The 12,210-nt window shown below is 56.4% G+C and overlaps 1 protein-coding gene across 3 annotated transcripts; it reads right to left on the bottom strand.

The window, feature by feature from the left end:
* Positions 1–1,175: 1,175 nt before the first annotated feature.
* PRKCSH (protein kinase C substrate 80K-H) lies at positions 1,176–12,138 on the bottom strand. Of its 3 annotated transcripts, none has more exons than XM_016153540.2 (17): positions 12,020–12,138; positions 11,530–11,682; positions 11,213–11,329; positions 10,569–10,664; positions 10,417–10,474; positions 9,434–9,551; positions 7,866–7,995; positions 5,437–5,521; positions 4,576–4,654; positions 3,802–3,888; positions 3,390–3,533; positions 3,204–3,297; positions 2,670–2,739; positions 2,281–2,370; positions 2,017–2,091; positions 1,824–1,923; positions 1,176–1,744 (listed from the first exon to the last, which is right to left on the bottom strand). In XM_016153540.2, the coding sequence occupies exons 2-17, from the start codon at positions 11,603–11,605 to the stop codon at positions 1,598–1,600; spliced, it is 1,566 nt and encodes a 521-aa protein (XP_016009026.1). In that variant the 5' UTR covers positions 11,606–11,682; positions 12,020–12,138; the 3' UTR covers positions 1,176–1,597. The 3 variants fall into 3 exon arrangements, with proteins under 3 accessions (XP_016009026.1, XP_016009024.1, XP_016009025.1); XM_016153538.2 differs by having other exon boundaries at positions 3,369–3,533; positions 12,020–12,137; XM_016153539.2 differs by having other exon boundaries at positions 3,369–3,533; positions 12,016–12,131.
* Between the last annotated feature and the right edge of the window lie 72 nt (positions 12,139–12,210).

Raw genomic sequence — 12,210 nt, forward strand, 5'->3', positions numbered from 1 at the left:
CACCCGGGTCTCAATGGGATTATTTTTGCTCGTCTGAGAATTTTTTCAGTCCTATTTAGCTGGTGAAAACCCTAGCTTGTTCTTGATACACAAACCTATTTATTCTTGTGTTTTCTAAGTCCTCCCAGGTCCCCCCACTTCCCTCCAGCAGGGCAGGCCCCTTAGGGGGTCCCTCCCTCTCCCTCTGCTGTTTCTTGGGGCTTTCTCCCCTCCGCTCTCCTTGCACGCGGGGACACGTGTGCACACGTGGGCAGCGTGCTGGGGGCATCTGTGAGCAATAAGGGCTGGGTTTGTCCCCCACCCTGGGGGGACCGGGCTCTGGAGAGGGGGTACCTCCCCACCCCACCCCCACTGAGGCCTAGGCCCCTGCCACCCCCAAGACTGGGAGGGCACTTCTTTTTCTAAAACTTAAAACTCAGCCTAGCCAGTCAGGCCCCCTCCTGGGAGGCCAGCCCCTCACCCCAGGGGAGGGGGCCTGGGGGTCTTCCATGTCCCTGGGGATAGGGGCAGGGCCCATGGGGAGGGGGCCTCAGCCCCTCCAGCCCTCCCTTCATCCTGTTATTTATTCAGAAGGTTTCACATCAGAGTCCATATGTTGGAGGTGATAAAGAACTGTAAAGAAAAAAAAAAAAAGACAAAAAAAAAGAACACTTTGCGTTGCGTTTAGACTATTTATTACCGGATTACAGGCCTGGCCGCGGTAACAGACTTTTACATGGAATTGTTTAATTATTTGTACTTTTCATGCCAGAAAATAAAAGTTCAGAATCTTACAGCCTTGGTCGGGTGTCTGTGCACTGGCAAGCAGGAAGTGTTGGAGTATGTGCTCTTAACCCTGGCTGTGTGGCTTTGTGCAAGCTGCTTTCCCTCTGGGCCTAGGTCTCATCTCATGCTCCTTGGCCTACCCACAGCACAGATGAGACTCAGGCAGCATAGTAGGGGTGGGACTAGCTCAGGCAGAAATTTAGATTGATGTGTCCCTTGGTGTCAGGTTCTCTTGTTCCATGGGCATCTCAGGTGTGAATCATTTTAAGTGTGACTCAGGCTCTGCCAAGCTGGCCTGATTAGGGAAGGGACCAGCCCAGGATCTACAGACAGCTGCTGCCTCCCATGTTCCACCCTATGCCCACTCTTGGCCCATTTTTCATGCCCAAGCAAAACAAGGTGGACATAGATGGGTTGGAAGTTTGTGTTTATTGTTTCGAAGTCACAGTCAATTCACTGTCCCCACCAGGAGGGGAGGTGGATGCTCTGGGCAGGGGGCGGACTGGGCAGTGAACCATTAGGCTAGGAGCCTGGGGAGGGCGTGTTCCTTTAGTCCATCTTTGGGGGCTGCTGGGGCCAAGAGCAGGGCAGGGAGCCACTCACGAATCCTGCCCCCGTGGGAAGGAAAAGAAGACTCAGAGGGGGCAGGTCTTGATCCACAGATTGTGGAGTGAGTGGGTGGCACTGCTGGGGGCTGGTTCCATGCCTTAAGGTTCTGGGGCCAAAGAAAGACCCAATGAGAGAGAGACAAAGGGACACAGGTGAGGAGAGCAATGGCACTGGCCTAGGTCTGTTTTCCTTAGACCCCACTGCACCCCCAATCCAGGCAGGGCTAGAGCTCATCGTGGTCGCCATTGGCAGGCGGTTCAGGAGGCGGTTCTGGGCAGGCGGCTGGTGTCATCAGCTCCATGAGGTACTCGCAGCGACTGGGCTCCATGGTGCTGGTCACCACTGTCTCTTTCCCACACAGCAGACGCACCTGGGGAGGGTGGGCTCAGCCAGGCCTGGGTCCCCCAACTCCACCCCCACCCTCTGTCTCCTGCCCACCAGGCACTCACAGTGGTGGAGCGGTTGGGGCCCTGCCAGCAGCCCGTCCCCTGCTCGTACTTCATGATGCTGAACTTGTCGTGCTCTGGGCCAGCCCATGAGCCCCAGGTGCTGTGGGAGAGTGGGGTGCTGAGGGTGGGCCAGCTGGGGGCCTGAAGGATTGCAAGGGACAGGGGAAGGGGGGCCCAGCCTGAGCCCACTCACCCGAGGTTGGTTGGGGAGCCACCGAACTTGGGTTTCTGTGAGACAAGTTTGAAGGGGCAGAGCCGGTAGATGTACCTGTCACAGGATGGGGCTGGTGGGTGAAGGGAACGCAGGACCCCAGCCTCCCTGAAGTCCTTGCACAGGCCCCTCAAACTTTACTGACCAGCTCTAAGGCCACCCCTGCTCGTTCCTTCATGACCTTGCTCAGGCTTGTGGGACCCTCCAAGTCCACCCGCTTGCCCTGGGAGGGGGAAGGGAACATACTCATTGGTGGTGAGCTCATAGCACTGGCTGTATAGGTAGGCGAACTCCCCATTGGTGCCAAAATCAAAGGAAATCTCCTGCTCCAGGTTCCTGGAAGGGAAGGACAAATGGTGAAGGGGAAGTCAAGTCACCACAGGCCAACTCAGGACAATGCTGGAAGGCCCTGTGATCCATCAGTGGAGGACCGCGAGGACGATGGGCTCTGGCTCCCCATCTCCCTGCCTCTAGGGACCCCCCCCCCCTCAGGAACCACTGCCATCTCTCTGCCTTTGTGGCAGTGGTTACCTCAGCAACTTCCCATTACCACCTCCTCTGGGGAACAGGGCAGCAGGTCGCCGTGGGGCAGGTGGTGACACGGCCCTGCTATGGCCAGACCTCTGGCCCCATACCTGATGGACTCCTCCATGTCCCTCAAAGACCGCTCAGCCTCCTCAAACTTGTTACGGGCCTCCTGGGCAGCTGGGAGGGCAGGGTGGGGCAAGAGGTCAGAGGTGCCCCTACCCTCATCTGGGTGTGGGGGGGGCATGCATGGACATGCCTGCTTCAATGCCCCCCAAGCCTGCTGTGGGTGAGGACTGGGCCTGGGACGGCCCTGTGGGCCTGCCAGCTGATGGGCAGACCCCACTCCACCACCCAGGCTCTCGGCTCCCAAGGGAAGAGGGCCAGGGCTCCCAGGGCCCCGCTGGCTCCACGCCTGCAAGGGTGGCACAAACAAGTAGCAGCCCTGAGGCAGCAGGAGGGCCCCTGGGGTTGGTGGGGGTGGCACTGGCCTCCCTAGGCTCCAGACGCGCCCTCCAGGATGCCCCTAGACTCCCAGGCTTGCTGGGGAGCAGGTGGAGCCTGGTTCTCGGACCCCTGCAGGTACAGGTGATGGGGGGAAGGTATGGGCAGGGTCTCCTCCCTCTCAAACCGTGAGACCTCACCATCGATGAAGGCCTGTGTCTGCTCATCGTAGGGTGGCATTTTGTCCTCATTGGGGCTGGCTGGTTGGGGGGGCACAAGTGGGGGTGGGGACTCCTGGCGGAGGAGCAGCAGTCAGTGAGTGACCCTGCCCCAGCTCCACACCCCCTTCTCCCCAAGACACACACCTTGGACTGCTCCCCCTGCACCTGGGAATCCCCCTCTTCCTCTTCTTCCTCCTCCAGGTCTTCCTCCTCCTCCTCCTCTGTAGGCAGTGAGGGCAGCGGGGGCTGCTCTTCCCTGGGCTCCATCAGGTCAGGCACAGATGACGCCAGTGGGTCAGTGGGCAGCACCTGGCCAGCATATGGGGTGCTTCTGTGCTGTGGACTTGGGGTCTGCCCTCACCCCCATGGGGCTGGGTCCACACTCACACCATCAAACTAGGGGAGGCCCCAGTGTCTCCACCCAAGGGACCTAGAGGGACAGCTGGGGTGGGAGGTGCTGAGGTGGCCCAGCTGGCCAGGGTGGCCCAGTGCCAGAATTGGAGGCAGTTCCTTTGTGAGGCATCAAGGGGCGGAGCAAGGGGGTGCAGGACCACGTCATCTCCCCTCCCCCACTGACCTCTGATTGGTACTTGTCCCTGATGGCAGCCCAGACACGGTCGTGAAAGGTGGCAGCGTCCATTTGCATGTCTCCCCCAAGAAGGGTCTGTGTGCATGTGGTGGGGCAGCGTCAGGATCAGGGCCTCCAGGTGGCCCTCCTGGACCCCAGGCACTTGCGAGGGGGGCCTCGGGCTATGGTGTCAGGCACAGGCCAGCTCTGCCCTCCCCAGGCCATGGCGGGGCCAAGCTGGGTGAGGCACAGCAGCCGGAAGGTGGCAGCACAGCTGATGGGAAGAGAAGCCCGCCACCAAGAGGGTGAGGGCAGGGGGACTGGAGAGACCAGGAAGTTAGACAGAAAAGTGGGAGAGGCCAAGGAGGGGCAGGAAGGGACCCAGCAGGGGGCAGTGATGGACAGAGGAACAGAAGAGCAGGGTCCAGACTGCAGAGACAGAGAGCCAAGGCCCATGTGTGAGGAGTGTGACTGGTGCACAGACTCATGGAGTCAGTGGGGGTGTGTGGGTGGGAAACCAGGCTCTGTCTGGACCAGACACCCTGAGGCACCCACATGACCCCACCAGGTCCCAAAGTGGTGCTGGGCAGTGCCCTCCTGGCTCACCCAGGTGAGGCCGGGCTGCATGGGCCACCTGAGAAGCCCCAACAGCTCTGGTCTAGGGCCAGCGGGGAGCTTTCCATGGGAGCAGCCCACCGCCAGCCTGTCTCCGGCTTCCTGGCCCTGAAGTCACCTGGGGCAATCGTCTCTAGGAGTCCCAGGAGAAGGGGCAGGGTAGGGTACCTGGGCTTCCTCTTCTGATAGCATCCCATCCCCATCGGTGTCCAGCTCTGAGTGGGTTTGTAGCTCAGCCAGAGAGATCCTGCAGGGACAGAGGCCAACAGAGGGGTGAGCAACAGGAAGCTGGGAGGTGAACTTTAGGGTTTGGGACCCCACCCAGCTCCCACACCCAGGAAGAGCAGGTCCCAGCCACCTGGTCCCTTGCCTCCTACCCCTTCCTTAAGCCTTCACATTGAAGGAACTCAGAGGACGGGAGAGACGGGCAGGATCGGCCTTTCCTCCTGACCCGCCAATAGCATGCATTTCCCTCCACCCTCAGAACCTAACACATCCAAACTGCCCCTTTTCTTGGTGCCCTCCACCTAGAGGAGCCCAAATATCCACAATATCCTGGGCACCATACTGTCCCCTGCCCATCACCACTGCCACCCAGGGAATGACCTGCCTATTCTGCCCCTTGGTCCCCATGAAGCTCCCCCGCTCCTAGCCAGGGTGCCCACCCAGCCTGCTTGCTCCCAACAGCCCACTCTCCACTGAGCCATTTTCTCGAGGTCAATGAGCAAGTTCATGGGACACAGCTGGATTCAAAGGGGTCAGTCTAGTTGTGACCAGAGCAGGCTTGGGAAAAGTAATGGGATCCCTTGTTATCTTGCTCAGCTCCTAGAGTGGGCACTTTCCCTCATCTTTTCCCCACACCCTGGCCTGTTGTGGACCCATTTTACACATAAGTAGAGGCTCAAAGAGGGCTTGGGACCAGCTCAGGCCCCATGGCGAGGTGGGGGGACTGGCTGATTTCTAAAGGCAGGTGGGTGGGAAGAGAGGACCCCAAACCCAGGACAGGGCGGGCATCACAGGCACACTCACGCCCCATCCATGTCATCATCCAGCTCCTGGAAGGCAGTGGCTGCCAGCTCCTGCTCCCGCTGAGCCTTGGAAGCAGCCTGCTGCTCTGTGGAAAGATCAGCTGTCACCCTTTGCCCTGCCCGCTGGCTCCCTCCACTCTGCAACCTGCCCTCTCCCATCACTGGCTATGTGCGTGGCCCTACACTGGGCACTGGGGCCCTCAGTCAGGCCACTGTGGGGACAGACTCGGGGCAGAAGCCAGGCAATGATGAGGGATGACCAGGGCAGGGGTAGAGGAGACAAGAAGTGCCCAAATTGTGGGGAGATTCTGAAGGAGGAGCTGATAGGGTGTGCAACGGGTCAGATGTGGGGAGCAGTAGAGGACACTTCTGGGTCTTTGGTCTCAACAAGCCAGGGCTATGAGAAACCATGCAAGCAGCAAGTGGGGGGACCATGCCTAGGTTTGTCACATCTGGGAGGCCCCCAGGAGAAGCAAACCGAGCACCCCACCAGAGTCACTCTCCAACGTGAAGGAGACTGCGGAATGAGATGGGTGGGGACGTGGCCAGGCAAGGGGGAATAACCTGGTGAGTGTGAAGTCCCTGTGGGACATCGAGGGGTAGGTACATTCAGGTACAGTTGCATTTGTGAGTAGGGAACTAAAGAGGGGAAGACAGAAGTCAGGGTTCCAAGCCAGAAGGGGCACCGGGGTCTCCGGTCCACCTAGCAGGAGTGTGGGCCACCAGAAAAGGGCAGGAAAACCATCTTCGTGGAGCAGCGGCTCCCATGGAGATGGAGATAAAGTGCAGACTTAGAAAATAGGAAGTCCAAGCCTCAGAAAGGAAGACAAGGAGTACAGTAAGCCAGGTTCAACCAGGACAGAGAGAGAGAAGAGGCTACATGGCTTCTTAACATTGGAGGGGAAGGCCAAGCTTGGGGACAGCTGTCTGGGCAGCAGAGGTTTGAGTGTTATTTCTAGGTAGAGGGTAGGTACCAGCCAGAGAAGATCACCCAGGAAAGAAGGGAGGAGATAACTGAAGATCTGGGCTCTCCAAGGAGCAGGAGACAGTGAAGCCAGGGTGTGGGGGCAGAAATAGCCTCCAATGAGAAGATGTACCTCTGCCCAGTGAGCCACTGGGATTCTGGACAGGGAGCCTCTATGCAGTCAGCTCCTCCCTGGTTTCCTGGCTCCCATTCCTCTTCTGCTCAGAATTATCTATGGCTCCCACTTGGGTTAAAACCCCAAGTCCTCTCCAGGGTCCCTAAGGCCCTGCACAGCTTGCCCATCGACACCTGCCCTTATCTCTCAATTCTCAACAACTCCCTCCAGCCACATGGCTGTCTTGCTGCTCCCCAAAAACCAGGCATGATGCTGCCTCAGGGCCTTTGTTCCTGCTCCCTCTGCAGGCAAGGGCTGGCTCTATCTTGTTCAATGCTGTATTGCTGGCACCTGGGGCGTGCTGGGCACACAACAGGCACTCAGCAAATGCTTGTTGGATGAACTACTGAATTACTGATTATGAGAAATCAGGGCAGAGAGAGAGGAAAAAGAATGCAGCAGATACTAAGAGATGGAGGAGATGAACAGCATGGCCTCAGAGCGTAGGCTGCCTGGCTCCCAGTTACCAGCCATACAAGCAGCTGGGTCCTTCCCTCCAAATCCTGCCAGTAATACTTTGTCTTTTAACTAGCTGGGAGTAGAAGGCTTCTGCCCATCTGCCCCTTCTACCCTGCTTCCATGGTATGTCTCCCCCAAAGAGCAGACTGAGAACAAGGTCCAAGTCTGCCAATTTCCTGTAATGGTGGCATGACTTGACAACAGCAAGACAGTGCTGGACACAGCATAAAAAAAGTCATCTTAAAACCAACCAAGGCAGTAGGAATTGCCAGGGCAAAGAGGCACTTGGGAAGTTAAGAGATGTATAAGCTGGTTTTTCCCTAAAGTACTTTGCTAATCCTAGCAAATCTGGATGTCTGTTTTGATGAGAACTTGTGGGGTCAAGGAGCTGGAAATCAAAGTCCAAGGTAGGGAGCATAATAGCAGACACCCTTCACCCCAAATGACTATACTGTGACCCACAAGGCTATTCCTTCAAGAAGAGAGTGACTGGACCGGAAATCACCCAGCCTGCACTCAGATCTCAGCTCACACTGCCTGAGAGGCTGAAGGAACCTCTGACCTGAATTTGGATTTAGGGACCTCCAAATGTTAGTGTTCCCATATGGCTGACAGAAAGAAAAGCCCCTCCTCTCTTCTCCTAGGCTGCAAATTATTCCTACAAATGACATCAAATACAATGACAAACACACAATCCAAGATAACCAGGCACATGAAAAATTGAGCATCGTGATCCAAATTCGAGAGAGAAAACAGATGACGATGAGCAAGAAATCTCCTGAGCGCACTGGGCCAGGAGCCAAGGACAAGTAATGGCCACCCCGTGACATACCTTCCCACAGCTTCTGGTGCTGGTCTTTGGCCTCCTTCTCTGGCTTCTCGGCTTCCTCCTTCACCACCCGCAGCATCTCCACCTGGTCCTCCAGTGACTTTTTTCCGGCCTGTAGCTCAGCAAGCTTTTGCTGGGTGGGCAGAAGGCAGAGGGCCAGCTCTCCTTACATTCTGCCTTCTTCCTCATGTACTGCCACTTCCCTGCCTCTACTCCATAGGGCAACCACCGGATCTTTCTAAAGCACACACAAGCCTGGGTCCCCACCTTGCTATGGTTCCCCACAGCCCCCTGGAGAAACCCAAACACCTCAACGTAGTCCCAAGGCCCCAGGGGACCAGGCCCCTGCTGTGTCTCCAGCCCTATCTGCTCCCTTGCTATCTTAAAGTCTAGATCCGACCGCCCTGACATTCAGACCTCTAAATACTCTCTGCCTATAGTTCTTCGCACTCTGCCTGGATACCTCTGAATCACCCAACAGATTTCAGCTTAGAGGTCTCTTCCTTCAGGAAGTCTAACCTTCTTTTGGGGGATGTGGGAGACCAGGCAAGAGTCTCCCAATGCCCCACCACCCCAGTCTTCCCCTTTTCCAGCAGCCCTGGGCATCACCTTCTGTCTGTCCACCCCCAGCAGACAATGTACCCTTGAGGCAATTTCTGGTCTGCTGCCCAGTACACAGCAAACCTCCGGCCCCTGTGGATACTTCAAGTAGGAACAAGTGTGCCGGGCAGGCTCAAAGCCAAGGATGGGGTCCCAAGCTGTAGGGTCTTAGCCTGAGCCTCCATGGGATCACTTTCCTCCCAAGACCTTGGCTGACACCTCGGCCTGGCTTGCTACCAGGATCCTCCCAACTCCCCAGGAAGGCAAAGACCACTTGGAGACAACCTCGCCATAATACTCCTCAACTCTCTTCTGAACTCGGGAGGGGCCTCACTGGCCCATGTATTTGTGGGGGGACCTCACCAGCCAGGCCACGGAGATGAGAGAGAAAAGGCTGGAATCTTCCCTAGGCAGATAGCTGGAGCCCTTGCGCACTGGGTCAGGCAGGAGCCCAGGAGCAGTGCAGAGGACTCTGACCCATCGAATAGCCAAGGGGGTAGTGAGCAGGGGAGGGAGACACACACCTGGGGACACACCCTCTTCCGGCCCCCAAAGCACCCACCTATTGACCTAACCCAGCTGCTGCTGACTGACACAAATTTGAGTCCTCCCCCAGAGCTGGGAAGCCACAGTCATCAGCCTCACCTTACAGATGGCAGAACCACAGACCTGAGAGGCAGAGGCATCCCTCTCGTTCCAGGAGGCAGCAGCGCTCCTGCCAGCCCCCTTTAGCCTGACACCTGAGGTCTCAGTAAACACCAGTGTCAATTGCTGTCCACCTGGTAACAGCTTAACCAGTGACTAAATGCCTGGTAAACAAATAAGTAAACCAAAACACAGACAGACAGACAGTAGCTGGCTGCAGGACACCACTCATTGGGAGGAGGTGTCAACCCTATCTAGCCTCGTCAGTTCATGTTTCTAGACCTCAGGATCCAGATCATCCTGGGCTGGTGCCACGAGCCCCCCACCTGCTTCTCCTCGCGGGCCTTCTTCCACTCCTCAATAAGAATCTTCTTCAGGCGGAACCCCTCGCGGGTAACCTCTGCTATCTGTTGCAATGTCTCTCTCTCCTTACGGCCCTTCTCTCTGGGATGGGAGGGGAGACATACAGGCACCACCAGGGGGCATTTAGGACCCATTATATCTGCCTCTTCTGAAAGGGCTCAACCCCACCTGCCACCCCATGTTGGGACAGATAAAACAAAAACTATCCTCCCCCCGCCTCCCTCTCTTGGCCTCAGAGACCTGCATCCTTGTCCTTGACAGGAGGGACCGTGGGCAGGGTTTGCCCACCCTCGAGGTCAGGGAAAGGACTAGGGAGGGCTTGAATGGGGGGCTAGAAGTTGGCTCTCAAGAGAGAAAGGGACGTAAGTCAGACTCGTGGACAATCTGGCCAGTAAGCATGTTGTGAGTGATTCACCCTCTACTTAAATAAAAGCCATTTGGTCAGAAAAGTTTCCATAAATATTAGGACTTTTAATTTCACTAAAAAATCAATCGGGCCCTGTTACCTGTCATAAACTGACAAGAGTCAAAGGCAGCCGTCTCTTTAGATGCCACAAGCCCCACCACTCCCTACTGCCTTACAGTCAGCCTGCTTCTGCCGTTTACCTGTCTGTGGGCATTTCAGTTTCCAGGTCCTGTTGCAGAGCATAGCAATTAAATACATGGAATCTCAAGTCAGACCGACCTGGGTTCGAGTCCTGGCTCTGCTATCTCCTAGCTATGTGAACCTGAGAAAGTCTTTCTCCTTTCTAAACTTGAGCTCCCTCACCTGTTGAACAGGCAAATGACTGCACCTGCTTCCAGACCAGAGTGAAAGCTGGCGATGCAGCATTCACAAAGCACCTGGCAGAGTAAGTGCTCAATACTTAAAAGCAGAAAAGAGAGGGGGCCGATTCAATGGGTAGGTAAAGGCAAGGTCCTGGAGGGGTGGGTGGCACCCACGTACTTGCAGATGTTCTCACAGATGGTCCCACTATTGTACTCATCTGTCCCGTCACAGCAGTCTGAGGATAGAGATAGAGGGACCATCAGACTCAGTGTCCCCTCCCTCCACCTACTGCCTTTTACCCCAACCAACCCCAGTGGGATCTCACTTACCACAAACTCCGTCATTGACCCATCTGGAAGAGATGTACAAGGACTTGTAGCCAGTATTAGTGCAGTGGAAGCTGCCATTAGGACAGGCGGCTGTGCCTGTGGGAAAGAAGGGAGGGTTTCTGGAGTGTGCTCAGGGCCTGACACATCACATCCACCAAGACAGACCACCCCCTCCCCTGACACACATGCATATGGGGAGCACAAGAAAAGCAGGAGTAGCCAATGCCAAGTAAGAGCAAGAGACACCTGCACCCTCAGGGCCTGAAACAAAACTCTCCAATGCTCCCTCCTGCCTCTCCCCACCAACGCCTTCATAACAGGGCCCCCAACTCTCTCGCCTTCACTTTGTCTGCCCCTGGGCCCCAACTTCTCTCCCACCTCTGAGGGCTTGCACATGCTGGCTTCTCCATCTGTAGCACCCTTCAGGACACAGCTGAGACCTCACCTCTTCTCTCCAGGTGAGGGCCTTTTGGAGTTCCCACAGTGCCTGTGGTACTCCTCACCAAACCACCCACCACTCGCTTCTGTGCCTGCTTTCCCACTCAACAGGAAGTGGGACTTGGGTCTGTCTGGGTCACCACATGGGGCCTGAAATTCACCAGGTGCTCAGTAAGTGTCTAATGAATGACTGAAGAAAAACTCACCTGGCTCATCTGAGCCATCCTTGCAGTCACAGTAGTCATCGTTGACCTGATCGAAAGGGATGGTGGCCAAACCATCCAGGCAAGTGAAAGGTTTGGACTCATCATAGAAGTGATGGTCTGGGGAGACGGGGAAAGGATTGAGCCTAGGGCTTACGTTGAGGAGGAGGCCCTCTCAACCTAACAGCACCTCTACCTCCACCCACCAGCGAGCTCTGTACCCAGAGGCCGGGAAAGTGAGGCAAAAGCCTAAAAACGCCTACCTCAGGAGCCAAAATCAGCCCTTCCACACTTCCTCCCATACCCAGCGGCAGACTCACTGGTGAGAGAGACGCCCCGGGGCCGCTTGACCTCCACGGCCCAGCACACCGGAAACAGCAACAGCAACAGTAACATCTCGCCAAAGGCTGGAAGTCCGGAAACGGGTTCTGTGGGAGGAAGCTGGCTGCGGGGAGATGCGCTGTGCCCCAACTCTGCAAGAAAGGGGCGGCCGGTAAGTAGCAGAGGACGAGATCCAACCAAAGAAAAGCGCCTCTTCCTTCAGCCAATGGGATTCCTCCATCACTTCATGGCAGTGGGGCTCATCGGGGAAGTTATGGCGTGTGTGAGGGGTCTCCCCAATCCTGCCCAGTGGAGGGAAGTCTGACTTTGCTCCTATCAATAGTGGGGATCTCAATAGTGGGGGTTAAGCTATCCAATTCCTACCAATAGGATAAGGGGTTAACAATCTCCTCCTCTCCCGACGCACAACCTCAGGTTATCCCCAAGAGGAAACTGGGGTGCCTTCCCAACCCCCTCCTCATCACCTACACGAGGCCGGAACGAAGGTCAGTATCCACCGCACACCCCTTCCCCAGCCGCCAACAGTTCCTCCTGCAGAAAGAAAGCGGAAATGTGCGATATACGTCACTTCTTGTAACACGCTGCGCACCCGGAACAGAGGCTCAGCGACGCCATGTTGAGAGTGGCAAATAAGGTGTCGGAATCTAGACAGCCATCTT

This window comes from Rousettus aegyptiacus, unplaced genomic scaffold (genome assembly GCF_014176215.1).
Source record: "Rousettus aegyptiacus isolate mRouAeg1 unplaced genomic scaffold, mRouAeg1.p scaffold_m13_p_16, whole genome shotgun sequence".
Taxonomy (NCBI): domain Eukaryota; kingdom Metazoa; phylum Chordata; class Mammalia; order Chiroptera; family Pteropodidae; genus Rousettus; species Rousettus aegyptiacus.